This window comes from Pristiophorus japonicus, chromosome 1 (assembly GCF_044704955.1).
Source record: "Pristiophorus japonicus isolate sPriJap1 chromosome 1, sPriJap1.hap1, whole genome shotgun sequence".
Classification (NCBI taxonomy): domain Eukaryota; kingdom Metazoa; phylum Chordata; class Chondrichthyes; family Pristiophoridae; genus Pristiophorus; species Pristiophorus japonicus.
Window position 1 is genome coordinate 519,429,003 of NC_091977.1, and position 19,868 is coordinate 519,448,870.

The following is a 19,868-nucleotide window of genomic DNA, read 5'->3' on the forward strand; positions in this document are numbered from 1 at the left end:
TTCAGACACATTTGTCCCAAAAAGTTCTGACTCTCACTTCTCCCGCTGTTACAACAAAGAGATCAGCTATACTGGCTGTGAATAAACTTTTGGTTATGGATGGTGATTATCAACATTTCCAAGTGATTATTCATTGGCTCGTTGCACCTCACATGCATGGATGAAAATCACCTGCCCATCCTTTAGCTAAGGAATGAGTCGTGTGAAGGGATGATGAACGTAACATGAATAATAGGGCCGCCAAAATGAATGATGATTCATCAATTGATAGATTGATTGGGAAAACAAGTACATAATATTTATCATGCTGATGCTGAGCTGCACTGGAAAATTAAATGTTAAAATTACACAAACGAAGACAACCAATAATGCACCTAGCCTAATAAGGGATCCAAATACTGGAGCAACTGGGGTCAATTTTAACCCAACCTGCTTGGTGGAAAGGAGCGGAGCAGGTGGACTGTTAACTACGAGTCGGTTAGTTGCCCTCTCAAATCTCGATCCTGTTCTGCCATTTTCCATTTTAACCTGCAGGGCTCTGCAAGTGGATGAGGTTCCTACCTAAAGCAGACGGAGCCCTTATGAATCTAACAAATCAGGGTACCATTGTGTCAAAAGGAGCCTGATTTGATTTTAACGAGGCTCTGCTTCTCCGGACCCCACAAGGAAAATGGCGACCTCGCCCACCCTGGAAATTGATTTTACTCGTCGGGCGAGCTGCCTGCGGAGGCGCGACCAGCACTAGTAGCTCGCCCCAACTACATAGATCAGGCACAAGGACCAATCCCTGCCGATCCTCGGGCCTCTTGATTCAAGCGCGCATTGCTTCCACAGCACCAGGTCTGGGTCTGGACAAAAATCCATCACAATAGTTCAAATATATCCCTGTGCAGGATGCATACCATCAATGGTTTCACAGTAATTGGCATTTTTGGTCTGTAATTCAGAACTGTAACACCTTTTGTTTACAAAATATCTACGTGGAGGGTCATTTTCAGCTGGGCTGTGACCTGTCGGAGTGGATCGGATGCCCTATGGTCGAACCTGCCCGATATTCATTCTATTGTAATCAATGAGCTGAATATGGGACAGGGTTCTACAGCAGGCGGGTGATCCATTTCACCAGATTACTGCCCGGGTGCTTAAGGTGAAATCTAACTGAAGCCATCGACTGAACCTTTATACTTTCAACAGCTGATTTTAACACATGTAATGGTAAGAAGCTAGCACATATATTTCACTGTGCCTGAAAACAGTCAAATCTTCTCAATGGCTAAAAAAACCAAAAGTATTAATACATGGTATATATTTACAGTATATAATCCATTTCACATGCTAGGCTATTGCAACAGGCCAGGAGGATCAGAGTCAGAATATCATATTAGAGATCACGGGGAACAGATATATTCAGCTCTAATGACTGATTTGCCAATGTATCAAGAATTGTTCCTCACCTATAGATACTGCTTTCCTGTTTGCTGGTAACCGCTTTGAGGTCAGTGAGCTCCAGAAATCGATCATGGAAATAATGTAGATGTAATATACAAACCAGCAAGAAAGACGTGGGGATGAAAATACTGGTAAACAGATCTGAGACGGTGAATTGTTCTAATCCAAGATCCTTCAACCTTTAATTAAAAAATAAATAATATCATTTATAAAATTCCGAAAGGAACATGTATTAAATTCTGATCAAAATAAGCTGTTTAAGTTTTTTGTTTTCAATTGCGGAATGCAGAGCAGGTTTTCAGTGGTAAAAGACAGCTAAAGATGTAAGTTTACATGTTTATCATTCTGTGCGTGTGCAGTAATACATTTTCATTGATTTTATCTTGTTTCAATTGAGTCATAATCCAGTGCATCTTATCTGCCCTAGCTGTATGTGGATTGTATTCAATTTGCCACTTTGATTCGTGACATTTGTTAGTTCTTTACTGGTTTGTAACTGTTTTTTAAACATTCATTCCCGGGATGTGGGCATCGCTGGCAAGGCTGGCATTTATTGCCAATCCCTAGTTGCCCTTGAGAAAGTAGTGGTGAGCTTTCTTATTCTTTGTAGTATTATTAAGTATCATATCTAACGTAAAGTGCAGCTCCACCCAACTTGGTTTAAGAAAAGCTATGCACTTACGTCATTCATTACAATGTCTTTGTGAAATTAACAGGCATTTGAGGTCAAATAAAACATTATTTTGGACTACTGTACAAAATACCTTCTCTTGGTTACTCACTTTTTAATATCCATTCCTGTCATGTTTTGCCACAGTGCTGGGAATGATTTAAACTGATATGTGTACACCAGGATTAAGACCAGCATCGTATAGGAAACAACAATAATCCAAAAATATTTCAGGATCCGCCGCCACCAATCATAATGCACCTGAAAAAAAAAATGACTTCTTGAGTGTACCTGGTACGGTAGCTTAGTGGCTATGTTACTGGACTAGTAATCCAGAGGCCTGGATATCCATAAGACATGAGTTCAAATTCCCCCATGGCAGTTGGGGAATTTAAATTAAATTAAAATGCAAAGCTGTATTGGAAATATAAACATGGATTCCCATGAATGAATAAAACAAGTATAAACTGCCAAGGAAAGTGGAATTACAGAACATGTATTTTATATAAAAGCTGTTTATTCTCTGTATCAGCCACCAAAATAATCGCTGTGGCCCAAACAGTGGTAATTTTTGATGCCACACTCCTGCTGGGGTGGCATAATTGCAAGTTATGGTTGAAGAATTGGGCCTACAATGGTGTAAGCCCATCTCTGAATCACACTCCCTGAGATTGCAGCTTTCCGCTGGGAATGCAAGATGGTGAAATAATGCCTAATATCGCTTCCTGTATAATTACAACATGGACAAAATATTTATTCTTCGGCAGCACCTCCCAAACCTGCGACCTCTACCACCTAGAAGGACAAGGGCAGCAGGTGCACCACCTGCAAGTTCCCCTCCAAGTCACACACCATTCTGACTTGGAAATATATCACCGTTCCTTCATCGTCGCTGCGTCAAAATCCTGGAACTCCCTCCCTTACAACTCTGTGGGAGCACCTTCGCCACACAGACTGCAGCAGTTCAAGAAGGCGGCTCACCACCACCTTCTCAAGGGCAGTTAGGGATGGGCAATAAATGCTGGCCTTGCCAGCAATATACACATCCCAGGAATTAATGGAAAAAAAGGTTATTGCACTGTGACATCCTTGTTTGCATGAAACAAATGGAAAACAAGATTCCAAATGCTGTGAAATGTAACAAATGGCTACATTCTATATATTACAAAGTACAATACATTCTAAACCAAGGACTAATACAAAAGCAAAATACTGCAGATGCTGGAATCTGAAATAAAAACAGGAAATGCTGGAAATGCTCAGTATCTGTGGAGAGAGAAACAGAGTTAGCATTTCAGGTCGCTGACCCTTTGTCAGAACTGGAAAAAGTTAGAGATGTAACAGGTTTTTAAGCAAGTGTAGGGGCAGGGAAAGCGGGAGGGGAGGAAAGATCAAAAGGAAAGGTCTGTGATAGGGTGGAAGGCAGAAGAGATTAAGAGACAAAAGGCATGATGGTGCACCTCATCTTTTGTTTAAGCACTTTATAGCTTTCTGGACGCAACATCAAGTTTAACAATTTTAAACCATAACCTCTATCCCTATTTTTTTCTGTTTTTTTCTCTTTCCCACAACAGCTGTCGATGATTCTGCCATCTCCATTTACACCCTAACTAGACTCATCTTTTGTTTCTTAACTTGTCCCATTACCATCTCTTTTTGCCTTGCACCATCATCCCTTTTGTCTCTTAATCTCTTCTGCCTTCCATCCTATCACAGATCTTCCCTTTTCGCCTTTCCTCCTCGCCCTCCCCTTTCCCTGCCCCAACAGTTGCTTAAAAACCCGTTACATCGCTAACTTTTTCCAGTTCTGACGAAGGGTCACCAACCTGAAACGGTAACTCTATTGCTCTCTCGACAGATGCTGCCTGACCTCCTGAGTATTTCCAGCATTTTTCCGTTTCTATACTAAGGACTGTTATCATTGACTAGCTTTCAAGCTTTTAACCGCTGGTTTATGCCGTCATCTGAACTCCTCAATGTGTAACCGCCTTTCAACACGTTCCACATTGTGGGGGGAACTTTGTCCATGTTATGTTCAGAATAACTCCACAAGACTGTTATGACCTTGGTCTCTTTAATGTAACTCCAGAGTGAGGAAGCAGCATGGTAGATGCCTTTTATACCTGCTTGCTCGGGATGTGCATGTGACCCTTAGGTCTCCAACAGGTGCCCTGGTGGAAAGTCTTACACACTAGTAAAGTTTACATACATAACATCACTCCCTCCTCCCCCCCAAAGTCTTAGGTACAAGTTATTTACAAGTTAAGGCGATCCAGGGCTCTACATTCCCGGGTTGATCGCCTGAGTTGAAGTCCTGGCCTGGGTGAGTTGGTCGGATCATTGCTGCATGGCAGCATGGCTGGTCTGATTGGACTGTCGGGCATCCTCATGGTTGACAGCAAGGTTGGTTGCTGGTTGGGTGTGTGTTGGTGGATCAATGATGGTAATGTTCTCTTCAAACTGTTCTTGGTTGTCAGTGAATCAAAGTTTGGTTTGATCCAAATGCTTTCTGCACGTTTGTCCATTCACAAGTTTGACAACAAATACTCTATTCCCCTCCTTGGCTAAAACAGTGGCAGCAATCCATTTGGGATCATGACCGTAATTAAGAACAAACACAGGGTCATTAACCTCAATGTCACACGATACAGCCGCGTGATCGTGGTGCACATTATGCCGGTGACGCCGGGTTTCTGCATGATCATTGAGATCCGGGTGGACTAAGGAGAGCCTGGTTTTGAGTGCTCTCTTCATTAATAATTCTGCAGGGGGAACACCAGTGAGCGAGTGGGGTCGCTTCCGGTAGCTGAGCAGAACCCGAGATAACCGGGTCTGCAGGGAACTGTCCGTCCCACGTTTCAAGCTCTGCTTGATAGTTTGGACTGCCTGTTCCGCTTGACCATTGGACGCGAGCTTAAACGGGGCAGACCTGACAGGCTTGATGCCATTACGGGTCATGAACTCGTTGAATTCTGAGCTGGTGAAACATGGTCCATTGTCAACTAACAAGGACATTGGGCAAACCATGGGTGGCGAACATGGCCCGGAAGCTTTCAATGGTGGCAGTAGACGTACATGATGACATTATTATACATTCAATCCATTTAGAGTAAGCATCCACTGCTAAAAGGGACATCTTTCCTAGAAAGGGGCCAGCAAAATCTACGTGGACCTTGGACCACGGTTGGAGGGCCATGATCATAGCCACAGTGGGGCCTCCCTTGGTGCATTGCTCAACTGTGATCAAGTGTTACATTGGTGTACGCATGACTCCAATTCCGAGCCAATGCTGGGCCACCAAACTTGCGACCTGGCGATAGCCTTCATCATGACTATGCCTGGGTGGGTAGTGTGTAGGTCGCGTATAAACGTTTCCCTGCCTATTTTTGGCAAAACAACGCGATTACCCCATAGGAGACAATCCGAATGGATGGACATTTCATCCTTGCATCGGTAAAACAGCATAATTTCGTCTTGCATTTCCCCGGAGACAGCCGACAGCTCCCATTAAGGACGCAGGTTTTTACTAGTGATAGCACAGGGTCCTGGCTAGTCCAGGTCCTGATCTGGCAAGCTGTGACAGGTGACCCCTCGCTCTCAAAATCATCCATTACAAGAAGCAAGTCTGCAGGTTGCGTCATTTCCACCCCGGTGGTGGGCAATGGTAGCCGACTAAGGGTATCAGCACAGTTCTCAGTGCCTGGTCTGTGGCGGATTATATAATCATGCGCAGATAACGTTAGTGCCCATCTTTGGATGTGGGATGAAGCATTGGTGTTAATACCTTTGTTTTCTGAGAACAGCGAAATGAGCGGCTTGTGGTCGGTTTCGAGCTCGAACCGGAGTCCAAATAGGTATTGGTGCATTTTCTTAACCCCATATACGCATGCTAATGCTTCTTTCTCAAGGTTCTTTCAGCCTTAGATAAACTTCTGGATGCTTATGCAACCGGTTGCAGTTTGCCTGACCCATTGGCTTACTGTAACACACAACTGACCCCGTACAAAGATGCATCACAAGCTAGTACTAAATGTTTACCCAGGTCATACAATGCAAGTACTTATTAGAACATAACAGGTTTCTGGCCTTATTAAAGGCCGTCTCTTGAGATTTACCCCAAACCCAGTCGTCACCCTTGTGTAGCAATAAATGCAAAGGTTCCAGCAACGTGCTCAACCCCGGTAGAAAGTTACCAAAATAGTTGAGGAATCGCAGGAACGAACGCAGCCCCATCACAGTCTGTGATCAGGCTGCATTCTTGATGGCCTCCGTCTTGGAGTCCGTGGGTCTGATGCCATTTGCCGCAATCTTTCTCCCCCAAAATTTGACCTCTGGCACCAGGAAAACACATTTGGAGTGTTTCAGCCTGAGTCCCACTCTGTCCAGTAGCTTTAGAACCTCTTCCAGGTTGTGCAAGTGTTCGGTGTGTTGCGACCAGTGATCGGGATGTCATCTTGAAACACCACGGTGCGTGGAACTGATTTCAGCAGACTCTCCATGTTCCTCTGGAAGATGGTCGCAGCCGAGCTCATCCCAAAAAGGGCATCTGTGGTATATGAACAGTCCTCTGTGCGTGTTGATGCACGTCAATTTTATTCGAAGGTTCAGCCAGCTCCTGTGTCATGTGAGCAGAGGTTAGATCCAGCTTGGTGAACGACTTCACCCTGCTAGTGTTGCGAACAGGTCATCCGCTTTGGGTAGTGGGTACTCGTCCTCTAACGAGACTCGGTTGATCGTTACCATGTAGATTCTGACCGTGCTATCGCTTTTCAAAACCGGAACAATTGGACTGGCCCACTCGTTGAACTCGACTGGCGATATGATTCCCTCTTGTTGAGGTCTGTCCAGCTTGATCTCGACTTTCTCTCGCATCATATATGGAACTGCTTGGGCCTTGTGATGAACGGGCCATGCATCAGGGTCTAGATGGATCTGCACTTTGGCGCCTGTAAAGTTGCCGATGCCTGGCTCAAATAATGGTGGGAATTTGTTTAGCAATTGGGCGCACGAGGCATCATCCACCGAAGACAGTGCTCTGATGTCGTCCCAGTTCCATCGGATCTTTCCTAGCCAGCTTCTGCTGAACAGCGTTGGGCCATCGCCTGGTACAATCCATAATGATAAATCATGCACAGTTACATCGTACGATACCTTCACTGCTGCACTACCAATGACTGGTATGAGCTCTTTGGTATAAGTGTGCAGCTTTGTGTGAATCGGGCTTAATTTTGGTGTTTGTGCCTTGTTTCCCTACAGTTTCTCAAAAGCCTTCTGGCTCATAATTGATTGACTCGCCTCCGTGTCCAATTCCATGGAAATTGGAATGCCGTTTAATTTGACTTTCAATATTACCGGAGGGCTTTTGATGGTAAAGGTGTGTACCCCATACATTTCCTCTTCAGCCTCGGGTTGAGTTGCCTCTCTTATTCATTCAGCGTGATCCGCGCTGGATCGGACATCTTCTGGCGACTCTGCCACATGGTGAGTCGCAGCACGTCTGCACATTCCATGCAGGCGCCACATTGTTCCACAGCCCTTGCACATGTAGTGCTTGAATCAACATTGATGGGCTCGATGATTACCCCCGCAGTGCCAACATGGTGTTAATGGTTTCAAATTTACGCCCCACAACGGACTCTGAGTCATCCTAGGTCTGGCCTCTGTGGGCGTGTAGGCCCTGCCATGTACAGTTCTGCCTGCTGAAGGTGTTATTTTATGTACAGTACTTGCCGGTGAGCTTTGATGCTGCAAAGATATCTGGTTAGTGTTACCGTTTGTGGACATGAAAGCCTGGGTTATCGTCATGGCCTTGCTCAGATCTAGGGATTCGTCAAACAGCAGTTTGCGAAGAATGACCTCGTGGCCGATTCCAAGCAAGAAAAAGTCTCGCAACATTTTCCCCAAAAATCCAGCAAATACACACAGTCCCGCAAGGCGTCTTAGGTCGGCGACATAGCTCGCCACGTCCTGGCCCTCGGAGTGATGGTGCGTATAAAACCGATACCTGGCCATCAAGATGCTCTCTTTCGGCTTGAGATGTTCCTGAACTAGCGTGCACAACTCTGCATATGTCTTGTCCGTTGGTTTCGTCGGTGCTAGCAGATTTTTGACAAGGCCATATATTGTGAACCCACAAACGGTGAGAGAATCGCCCTGCGCTTGAACGCGGTTTCTTCCATATCCACCTCGTTGGCCACGAAGTACTGGTCAAGATGCTCAATGAAGGCTTCCCAATCATCACCCTCAACAAATCTCTGAAGAATACCAACAGCAGCCATAACCACGTGAAAGTTCTTGATCTGTTACTTCTCGCCAATTGTTATGTTCAGAATAACCCCACAAGACTGTGTGCTGTAAGCTCAAACTGTTGTGACCTTGGTCTCTTTAATGTCACTCCAGAGTGAGGCAGCAGCATGGTAGACTGTCTTTTATGCCTGCTTGCCCGGAGTGTGCAGGTGACCCTTGGGTCTCCAACAGGTGCACACCCTGGTGGCAAGTCTTACACACAAGTAAAGTTTACATACATAACAGTCCATTTCAGCTTTATTTAAAACTTACTTTTGTGGGGCCAGGCCCATTATTCCAGGCTTATTTCTTTGGAAAATCATACACATGCAACCTGTGATTTTCCACCAATTAAAGTTAATGGATAGAAAATTGTTGGACGTACTTCCATGATTTTACATTATGTCCGTCCGTCTTTGTCACCCATCACTTTTGGCAATAAATCTCAGAAGTAGCAGGGAAAGCAAAGAGCCATTGAAGTGGCTCCTGAGAATTCCTGTCCGTTTAGCTCACGTTGCGGATTGACATAAACTGAGTGGAAAATCTAGGCCACTATCTTTACTCTTGTTGAAATGAGTTTTATCATTTCATTTATAATAGACTGTAATACTAGATAGCATCCGCAATTCATTTGTGCAATTTTTGGGTCCCTGTGGATCTTCTGAATTCTGTCCATTTCCTCAGAAAACCCTGTGTTCCCACATATTTATGTAGCTTCCAATTTAGTTTAATACTTTTCCTAGTGTGAATGTTGACTTAAAGTGACAAATTATTTTAATCTGTGATCCTTAATTTATTTTGCTCATTTGGATCTGCCAATGTAGTAAGACATATTATGTACAAGATATCAAATAGGGAATTCAGAAGAAACTTCTTTACCCAGAGAGTGGTGTGAATGTGGAACTCGCTCCCACAGGGAGTGATTGAAGCGAATAGTATAGATGCATTTAATAGGGGGTTAGACAAGCATATATGAAGGAGAAGGGGATGGAAGGTTAAGCTGATAGATTTAGTGAGGAAAGACGGGAGGAGACAGAAGTGGAGCATTACACCGGCATGGACTGGTTGGGCCGAATGGCCTGCTTCTGTGCCGTATAACCTGTGTAATCCTATGTGGTTTGATCACAGTATTTGAAAATACAACAGGTAAGGGAGGGTGGCGGTGAAATTGAAGGGCAGTGAGAGTGCAGATCAGCCACTCATTGGGCCTGAAATTGCACTTCCCCACGGGTAATTACGAGGTACGCATGCGCCCGTGGGGTCCCTGCAAGTTCCAGGTTTAGGTATGTGAAGCTCATGCACCTAAACCCAGCACTTGCGCTCTGTCAAACATTCTGTTGACAAATCGCACGCTTGCGAAACTAAAGGGCCTCCGCAGGTGGAGAATCGGGCTATTTGTCAGCGTAAGACTTTTAAAGTACCGAAAAAAACATTAAAAAACATAATTTAAACATTTAAAATATGCAAATTTATTTTTCAAAAAATAAATTTGTGTTTTAAATAATTAATTAAATTCAATTTTTATTAATTTGAAATATGTGATTTTTTTTTTTTAAAAAGGTATTTTCAGTGTTTCTGTGTTTTTGGGGGTATCCCCATTCATACTTATGGTGGTTCCGTACATACGGATTCACCATAAGTATGAATGGGTATCCCCCTACTCTGATAGGTTGTGCCAGCCCACGTGATCCCATTGATGCGTTTGAAACCCTTACGATCCTGGGATACATGTGCGTCTACGCCTGTGCGCCTTCGCATAGCGGGCAAGGACCAGAAGTCTCCGATCCTCCGGGACCACCAGGTAGATTTGTGGAAATTTTTCAGGTCGGAAGCCTCCGACCACAACTTCTGGGCCATTATATACCCTGCCCAATTAATTGATCAGAAAATCGAGCCTGGCGTTTAATGGGCAGCTGATCTGCCACTGCCCGAATTGCACCGGCTTGGTTTCACCCCAATACTTTTATTCGCTAAAAACTGTGCAAATTTGAACGAAGAAAGCCAGCTCTAAATTGAGGTTGCCGTCATGAGAAATTCTACAAGAAGACACGGAGTCACTCAAACACCCACCTTAGAATGTCAGAAGCCACGGAAAGTAGCTTGATTGAAATAAAGTCAATAAATTGCTGAACCCATCAATAAATTTCTAAATACAGTAGAAAATACGATTATGTAACAATGATGAATTCCACCTGTAGTGTTGTGGGAAATTGAGAAAGGCGGGGCAATTAAAGGTCTTGACTGGTCAACTCATCTATATTAAATTTCCTGGTGTAATATAGAAAGTTGGCAACCATTATGTAAAGAAAGACTTGCATTGATATAGCGCCTTTCACGACCTCAGGGTGTTCTAAAGCGCTTTACAACCAATGAAGTACTTTTGAAGTGTAGTCACTGTTGTCATGTGGGAAATGCAGCAGCCAATTTACACACAGCAAGCTCCCACAAACAGCAATGTGATAATGACCAGATAAACTTTTTTTTTGGGTGATGTTGATTGAGGGATAAATATTGGTCAGGACACGGGGGATAACTCCCCTGCTCTTCTTCAATATAGTGCCATGGGATCTTTTACAGCCACCTGAGAGAGCAGATGGGGGTCTCATAAGTAACATAATAAATAGTAGTAGGATTAAGCCATTCGGCCCCTCGAGCATGCTCCGCCATTCAATAAGATCATGGCTGATCCGATCATGGACTCAGTTCCACTTTCCTGCCTGCTCTCCATAACCCTTTACTCCTTTATTGCTCAAAAATCTGTCTATCTCCACCTGAAATATACTCAAAGACCCAGCCTCCACAGCTCTCTGGGGCCGAAAAATCCACAGATTTACAACCCTCTGAGTGAAGAAATTCTTCCTCATCTTAATTTTAAATGGGCGGCCCTTATTCTAAGACTATGGGCTCAATTTTTCCCAGTGATTTATGCCATTTTTTCGGAGCAGGCTGCTTTTTTTGGCCTAAGTTAAAAATCCACAGTTTCCCTAATCAATTTGCACCAGCGTAACTCAGTTACGATTTTTTTTAGATACTTTTTTTTTTCAGCCAAAGGGGGCGTAACCAGCCACTTGCGCCAATTCTGGCCATTTAGGGAACTTTGGCCAGCTGAGAGTTACTCCAGTTCTGCTTAGGCCAGCGTATGTGGCCACTCCAAAAAAACCTTGTGGAGAGTTAAACAAATTGGCGCAGGTAAAGAAATCGGAGGAGGCCATTCGGCCTGGGCTAGGCTCGGGGAGCGGACCGGGAGGGCACTCGGGGCTAGGGTCGGGCGGGGGAGCGGATTACACACAACTGGCTCTTTAAATATGGCTGATGGCCATATCCGAGCTGTACTGAGCATGCGCGTCCATTGGAGCGACATCAAAAATGTACGTTATTTTTCCCGTGCATGCGCAGAAGGCCCGGCTTCATTTTTCGGCGCAGACAGCAAGCTCCACCCCCCCCCCCCCCAAGGCAACTGAACACGCTGCACGATTCCAAATTCCATTTATAGATCGGGGAAAGTTTGGACAAATATTTATGCCGCATTTCTGACCTAGAAAACCTGGCGTAACTCTGGCAATACGCCAGAAAATGGGCTTGGGCAAAATTGAGCCCCATGTCCCCTAGTATTAGTTTCCCCTGTGAGTGGAAATAACCTCTCTGCATCCACCTAGTTGAGCCCCTCATTATCTTATATGTTTCGATAAGATCACCTCTCATTCTTCTGAACGCCAATGTGTATAGGCCCAACCTACTCAACCTATCATCATAAGTCAAACCCCTCATCTCTGGAATCAACCTAGTGAACCTTCTCTGAACAGCCTCCAACGCAAGTATATCCTTCCTTCCTTAAATACCCTGTACAGTTGTAGCATGTTATCTCTGCTTTTATACCCTATTTCCCTTGCAATACAGGCCAACATTCCATTTGCCTTCCTGATTATTTGCTGTAACTGCATACTAACTTTTTGTGCTTCATGCACAAGGACCCCCAGGTCCCTCTGTGCTGCAACACTTTGCAATTTTTCTTTATTTAAATAATAATTTGCTTTTCTATTTTTATTGCCAAAGTGGATAACTTCACATTTTCCAAAATTATACTCAATCTGCCAGATTTTTGCCCACTCACTTAGCCTGTCTATATCACTCTGCAGATTTTTTGTGTTCTCCTCACAATTTGCTTTCCCACCCATCTTTGTATCATCAGCAAACTTGGCTACATTACACTCGGTCCCTTCATCCAAGTCATTAATATAGATTATAAATAGTTGAGGACCCAGCACTGATCCCCGCGGCACCCCACTAGTCACCGTTTGCCAATCGTACTCGATTTCACATTTCATCTGAAAGATGGCCAAATACATTGTACTAGAAATATATACAGTTGGAAATGCAGAAATCAATTTCCTAAGGCAAGCCTACACCTCTAAGAACCTAAATGTGACCGTATACACAAAGTAACCACCGCCAGCCCAACTCAGCAGCTTGTTGTTCTCTGAGGTATGTACTGGAAGTGACACAGGTCGCACAAGAAGCAGATTGTAACATCTTTCTAATCTCTGCACACCTGCGGCATAATACCACGTTGCCATATTATGAAGCTCAAGCTAAAAATGATGATCTTCTGAAGAAGATTACACAGAATCAAAGGCAGATTAGACACATTAAGCTACTTCACTCACCTGCATACAAATGTTCCAATTATAAAAGTTTGATATTCTTTTTTATTCTCTTTGATATCTTTTGACCACGAGTCAAACATTTGAAGTTTTCCATGGGAAATTAACCTAATTGTGCCCTCATAAGTCACAACCCAAGTAGCTGCACAGCGAAATATAAACCTGAAGAACATGGAGCTGCAATCTGGCTATATTTCTCTGTTTCCCTTTAATGTCCAAGTTGGTTCATAAGAACATAAGAACATAAGAATTAGGATCAGGTGTAGGCCATCTAGCCCCTCGAGCATGCTCCGCCATTCAACAAGATCATGGCTGATCTGGCCGTGGACTCAGCTCCACTTACCCGCCCGCTCCCCGTAACCCTTAATTCCCTTATTGGTTCAAGGAAGATAAATAGGAATCATTCACAATTAATCAAGATTATCAATCAAAATAGGTTGCAACTGTGCAGGAAACAAATTGTAAGAACCATGCAATTCTTCTGGACGGGCTTCAGAAACATAGAAATCTACAACGCAGAAGGAGGCCATTTCGGCCCATCGTGTCCGCGCCGGCCGATAAAGAGCCGCACGGTCATCGGTCAGCAGCCCTGAAGGTTACATATAAACCAATGAACAATGAACAATGGCGGAAAGGTAACGAGCATCGGGCCCAACCAGTCCGACCCACACAACTGCGACACCCCTTGCACCGCAACATTCTACACTCCACCCCAACCTGAGCCATGTGATCTCCTGGGAGAGGCAAAAAAACAGATTAAAAACCTGATATGTCCTTACTACACAGTATAAATGCACACGAGGCCCATACTTGAGAGAGAAGGTCACTCTGTGACCAGTTATCTTTATTACCTTCTCTCAAGTAATGAAGGTGGGTGGAGCTTCTACTTTTATACCTGGAAGTCCAGGTTAGGAGTGTCTCCCACAAGTTCACCCCCTTGTGGTCAATGTTCTCAAGGTGTACAACTTAGGTCAGCTTATACATGAGTTACAATGACAGTTGAATACATGACATCACCTCCCTCCCCAATGTCTTATTGGGATCACAGGTTAAGTCTCTCTGGTGGTTTGCACTCCCTTGTAGAGCGCCTGAGTTGCAGCACCGGTTGTTGGGCGCTGGCCTGAGTGTCTGCTGTTTGCGGTGCCTCAGGCCTGTTCGGACTGCCCACAGTGACTGGGCTCTCCTCCACTTGGTTCCGGTGTTCGGTCACCTGTGGTGGAGTAAACTCTACATCGTGTTCTTCCTCTGCTTCTTCTATGGGTTGCTGAACCTCCTTTTAGTTGATCCACGTGTTTGCGGCAGATTTGTCCATTGGTAAGTTTAACTACCAAAACCCTATTCCCCTCTTTGGCAATCACAGTGCCTGCAAGCCATTTGGGCCCTGCAGCGTAATTAAGGACAAAAATAGGGTTATTGACATCAATACATCGCGCCCTCGCATTCCTGTCATGGTAGTCACATTGTGACTGACGCCTGCTCTCAACAATTTCTTTCATGGTGGGATGTATAAGGGATAACCTGGTTTTGAGTGTCCTTTTCATTAGCAGCTCTGTGGGTGGAACCCCTGTGAGCAAGTGTTGTCGGGATGTATTGGCCAACAGGAGGCGTGATGAGCGGCTTTGTAGGGAATCCCCTTGGATTCTGAGCATCCCCTGTTTGATTATCTGCACTGTTCGTTCCGCCTGGCCATTTGAGGCTGGCTTGAACGGTGCCATTCTGACATGGTTGATTCCATTGCCTGCCATGAAGTCCTGGAATTCAATGCTTGTGAAGCACAGGCCATTGTCGCTGACATCCGGTAGACCATGGACGGCGAACATTGCCCGTAGACTTTCTACCGTGGCAGAGGATGTGCTTGAATTTAAAATGGCACACTCAATCCATTTGGAGTAGGCGTCTACTACAACCAAAAACATTTTTCCCATGAAAGGACCTCTGTAGTCCACATGGATGCATGACCATGGCTTGGCGGACCAGGACCAGGGTCTAAGGGGGGCTTCCCTGGATGCGTTGCCCAGCTGAGCACACGTGTTCCAGGTCTGCATCTATCCCTGGCCATCAAACGTGTGACCTGGCAATTGCCTTCATCAAGACAATGCCCGGGTGCTCATTGTGAAGTTCTCTGATAAACACCACTCTGCCCATCTGGGGCATGTCTACTCAGTTTCCCCATAGTAGGCAATCGGCCTGAATCGAGAGTTCATCCTTGCGCCTATGAAACGGTTTAAATTCCTCAGGGCATGTTCCGTACGTGGCTGCCCAGTCCTCATTCAGGACACATTTCTTAACTAAAGACAGTAGCAGGTCTTTATTTGTCCAGACTTTAATCTGACAGGCTGTCACAGGTGAACCTTTGCTTTCGAAAGCTTCAACAGCCATGATCATCTCAGCATCATGCTCGGTAGCCCCCTCAGTGGTGGCTAGTGGGAGCCTGTTGAGTGCATCGACGCAGTTTTCGGTGCCCAGTCTGTGCCAAATTGTGTAGTCATTGGCGGCTAACGTGAATGCCCACCTCTGTATGCGAACCGATGCATTCGCATTTATGGCCTTGTTGTCGGTCAAAAGGTATGTTAGGGGTTTGTGATCTGTCTCCAGCTCAAATTTCCTGCAAAACAGATACTGGTGCATTTTTTTTACTGCATATATACATGCTACCTTTTCTACCATCCCGTAGCCTCTTTCTGCCTAGGACAAACTTCTGGAGGCATAAGCTACTGGCTGTAATTGATCATTGGCATTCACATGCTGCAACACACACCCGACCTCATAGGACGGCGCATCGCACGTTAAAACAAGTTTCTTACACGGGTCATATAAGGTTAACAGTTTGTTTGAGCATAATAAATTGCGTGCTCTATCAAAAGCCCTTTCCTGGCTGTCCGCCCAGACCCAATCGTGACCCTTGCGTAGGAGCACGTGTAGTGGTCTAACAGCATGCTCAATTTGGGAAGAAAGTTGCCAAAATACTTCATGAGCCCCAGGAACGAACGCAGCTCCGTCGTGTTACGGGGTCTGGGTGCTCTCTGGATTGCTTCCGTTTTGGACGCAGTAGGTCTGATCCTGTCTGCTGCTACCCTCCTCCCCAGGAATTCTACCTCTGGAGCTAGGAAGACGCACTTCGCCTTTTTCAGTCGCAGCCCTACCCGGTCCAGTCTGCGTAGCACCTCCACCAGGTTGTGGAGGTATTCTTCAGTATCATGACCCATGATGAGGATGTCATCTTGAAAAACCACCGTCCTTGGAATCGACTTGAGGAGGCTTTCCATATTTCGCTGAAAGCTCGCGGCGGCCGAATGAATCCCGAACGGACATCTGTTATACTCAAACAACCCCGTTGTGTGTCGTGATGGTGGTCAGCTTCTTCGACTCACTTGCCAGCTCCTGGGTCATGTAAGCTGAGGTTAGGTCCAATTTTGAAAAACGATTGCCACCAGATAGCGTCGCAAAGAGGTCCTCCGCTCTCGGTAGTGGGTACTGGCCTTGGCGTGACTCCCGATTGATGGTGGTCTTGTAATCACCACATATCCTGACCGACCCATCTGCCTTGAGCACCGCCATGATCGGGCTCGCCCAGTCACTGAATTCGACTGGCGAGATGATGCCTTCCCTCAGCAAGCGGTCCAATTCGCATTCTATCTTTTCCCGCATCACGTACGGCACCGCTCTGGCCTTGTGGTGTACTGGCCTGGTGTCCGGGTTTATGTGAATCACTATCTTGGTCCCCATGAAAGTGCCAATGCCGGGTTGAAATAATGAGTCAAATTTGTCCAGGACCTATGAGCATGATACTCGCTTCACAGAAGAAATTGCACTGACATCGCCCCATTTCCAGTTCATGACAGCAAGCCAACTCCTCCCCAGTAGTGCGGGACCCTCCCCGGGACAATCCAGAGTAGCAACCTATTCTCCGAATCTTTGTGGGTCACGACTATCGTGGCGCTGCCTAGCACCGGAATGATCTCCTTTGTATATGTCCGTAGCTGTGCGTCAATCGCCAATAATTTTGGCCTTTTGGCCTTGGACACCCACAACCTTTCAAACTGTTTGATACTCATCAGAGACTGTCTCCCCCCGTGTCCAGCTCCATTAATACCGGGATGCCATTGAGGAACATTTTCATCATTATCGGTGGCGCCCTGGTATATGAACTGTATATGTGCTCCACATGAACTCGCTGAACTTCAGCTTCCAGCGATTTCCCCCAGTATTCATTTGGCCTCGTAGGGCTTACATCGGAGTTGGAGTTCAGAAGGATGAGGGGTGATTCTGATAGAAACATTTAAAATAATGATAGAGATAGACAAGATTGAGGCGGAGAGGTTGCTTCCACTGGTCGGGGAGACTAGAACTAGGGGGCACAGCCTCAAAATACGGGGGAGCCAATTTAAAACCGAGTTGAGAAGGAATTTCTTCTCCCAGAGGGTTGTGAATCTGTGGAATTCTCTGCCCAAGGAAGCAGTTGAGGCTAGCTCATTGAATGTATTCAAGTCACAGATAGATAGATTTTTAACCAATAAGGGAATTAAGGGTTACGGGGAGCGGGCAGGTAAGTGGAGCTGAGTCCACGGCCAGATCAGCCATGATCTTATTGAATGGCGGAGCAGGCTCGAGGGGCTAGATGGCCTACTCCTGTTCCTAATTCTTACGTTCTTATGTTCTTATGTTCTTATCGGGCCCGTCCTCCTCGTACATCAACCTGGCTGCAGGCTTCCTGCACATACGCGTCAAGTGACCGCTGACGTTGCAGTTTCTGCAAGTATATTGCTGATACCCGAAAGCTCTGGCTGGGTGTTTGCCTCCACACCTCCAGCATGAGCTGGAGGCCCCGTTGTTGGAAACAAAAGGTCCATTACCAGTCGATCGTCTCTGACTGTCTCTGTAACTGTCCTTAAGCACACCATTAACAGGTGTTGATGGCCCCATTACTGGCCACATTGTCCATTGCGATGGCATGAAATGACGTTCAGCTAGCCATTGTCTCTGTTGAATTCCCCCTCTAGGTTCGATTACATGCTGGGGCATCTCCGATTGCCCTTGTCTGCCTAGAGAACTGTGTGCCGCGTTAACAATGTTGACTCCCTGGTCGTTTGCCGCATTTGAGTCAAGATTTTTGTCATACGTCATTCTGGTCTCTTCCTCTCCTGAGATAAATGTCTGGGCTATCAGAGCCGCCACTTCCAAAGTCAAGTCTTTGGTCTCAATCAGTTTCCTGAAAACCCCAGCCCTCAATAAAAAAGTCTCGCAGCATCTCCGCTCTGTGAACTTACATAGGCTCGCTAGTCGCCAGAGATCTGCCACAAAGTCTGGAACGCTTTGCCCTTCTCGCCGCCAGTGCGTGTAAAACCGATGTCTTGCCATGTTTAAGGTGTTCCCCAATCAACTTACTGAGCTCTTCGAACGTCTTGTCTGCCGGCTTCTCTGGCGCTCGAAGGTCCTTCATCATGGAGTACGTTCTGGATCCACAAACCGTCAGGACATGAGCCCTGCGTTTGTCGGTCGAATCCTGTCCCAACCATTCCTTAGTGACAAAACTTTGCTGTAATCTCTCAATAAAGCCGTCCCAATCATCATCAACACAGTACCTCTCTCCTGTGCTGCTAGTGGCCATGCTTGCGTGGTTTAAATTCCAGTTTCTCTTCGCCAATGATATGTCCTTACTATACAATACAAATGCACATGAGGCCCATACTTGAAAGAAGGTTACTTTGTGACCAGTTATCTTTATTACCAAGACCTCAAGTGATGAAAGTGGATGGAGCTTCCCCTTTTATACCTGAAAGTCCAGGTTAGGAGTGTCTCCCACAAGTTCACCACCTTGTGGTCAATGTTCTCAAGGTGTACAACTTAGGTCAGCTGATACATGGGTTGCAATGATAGTTGAATACATGACAAAACCCAGGCCAATTAAGGAAAATAATCTGGGAAAATTCCTCTCTGACCCATCCAGGTGATCGAAACTAGTCCAGGAGATCAACCTGGCCGTATTCGATTCCCTGCAGCACTTACCATCATATCTGCACCAGCAAACAAGAGGCTATCCAGTCTAATCCCACTTACCAGCTATAGGTCTATAACCCTGGTGAGGGTTTCTGTATCCAGCACACTTCCAGACAGTGAGCTCCAGACCCTCATAACCCTCTGCATGAAGAAGCTTCCCCTCAAATCCCCTCTGAACCTTCTAACAACCACCTTAAAACTATGTCCCCTCGTAATTGACACCTCCACCAAGGGAAATAGGCCCTTGCTATCCACTACATCGAGGCCCCTCAAAATTTTAGACACCTCAATGAGGTCTCCTCTCAGCCTCCACTGTTAAATGAGAACAAACCCAGCCTTTCCAACCTGTCCTCATAGCTAAGATTCTCCATTCCAGGCAGCATCCTAGTAAATCTCCTTTGCACCCTCTCTAGTGCAATCATGTCCTTCCTGTAATACGGTGACCAGAACTGCACGCAGTACTCTAGCTGTGGCCTAAACAGAGTATTGTACAATTTAAGCATAACCTCGCTGCTCTTCTATTCTATGCCTCGGCCTATGAAGGCAAGCATTCCCTTTGTCTTCTTAACCATCTTATCCACCTGGCCTGCTACTTTCAGGGATCTGTGGACAAGCACTCCAAGGTTCCTTTGTTCATCTACACTTCTAAGTGGCCTACCGTTTAATATGTATACTCTTTCCTTATTAGCTTTGCATCTTCTAACATTTTTTAAGCAATACCAGTAGCTTTTTGTAGAATGAACATGTGTCTAATAGGAAAGTACCAATTAACCAGTCATTAAACCACACAGCATCCATAGCTTGAT

The 19,868-nt window shown here is 45.5% G+C and overlaps 1 protein-coding gene across 1 annotated transcript in view; it reads right to left on the bottom strand.

The window, feature by feature from the left end:
- Window positions 1-19,868, bottom strand: part of LOC139260488 (piezo-type mechanosensitive ion channel component 2-like) — an 851,737-nt gene that overhangs the window by 181,837 nt on the left and 650,032 nt on the right. The window contains exons 16-17 of the mRNA XM_070877017.1: window positions 2,232-2,380; window positions 1,455-1,628 (exon numbers count right to left, since the gene is read on the bottom strand). Of these exons, the coding sequence (XP_070733118.1) occupies window positions 1,455-1,628; window positions 2,232-2,380 (323 nt within the window). The remainder of the gene's footprint in view (window positions 1-1,454; window positions 1,629-2,231; window positions 2,381-19,868) is intronic.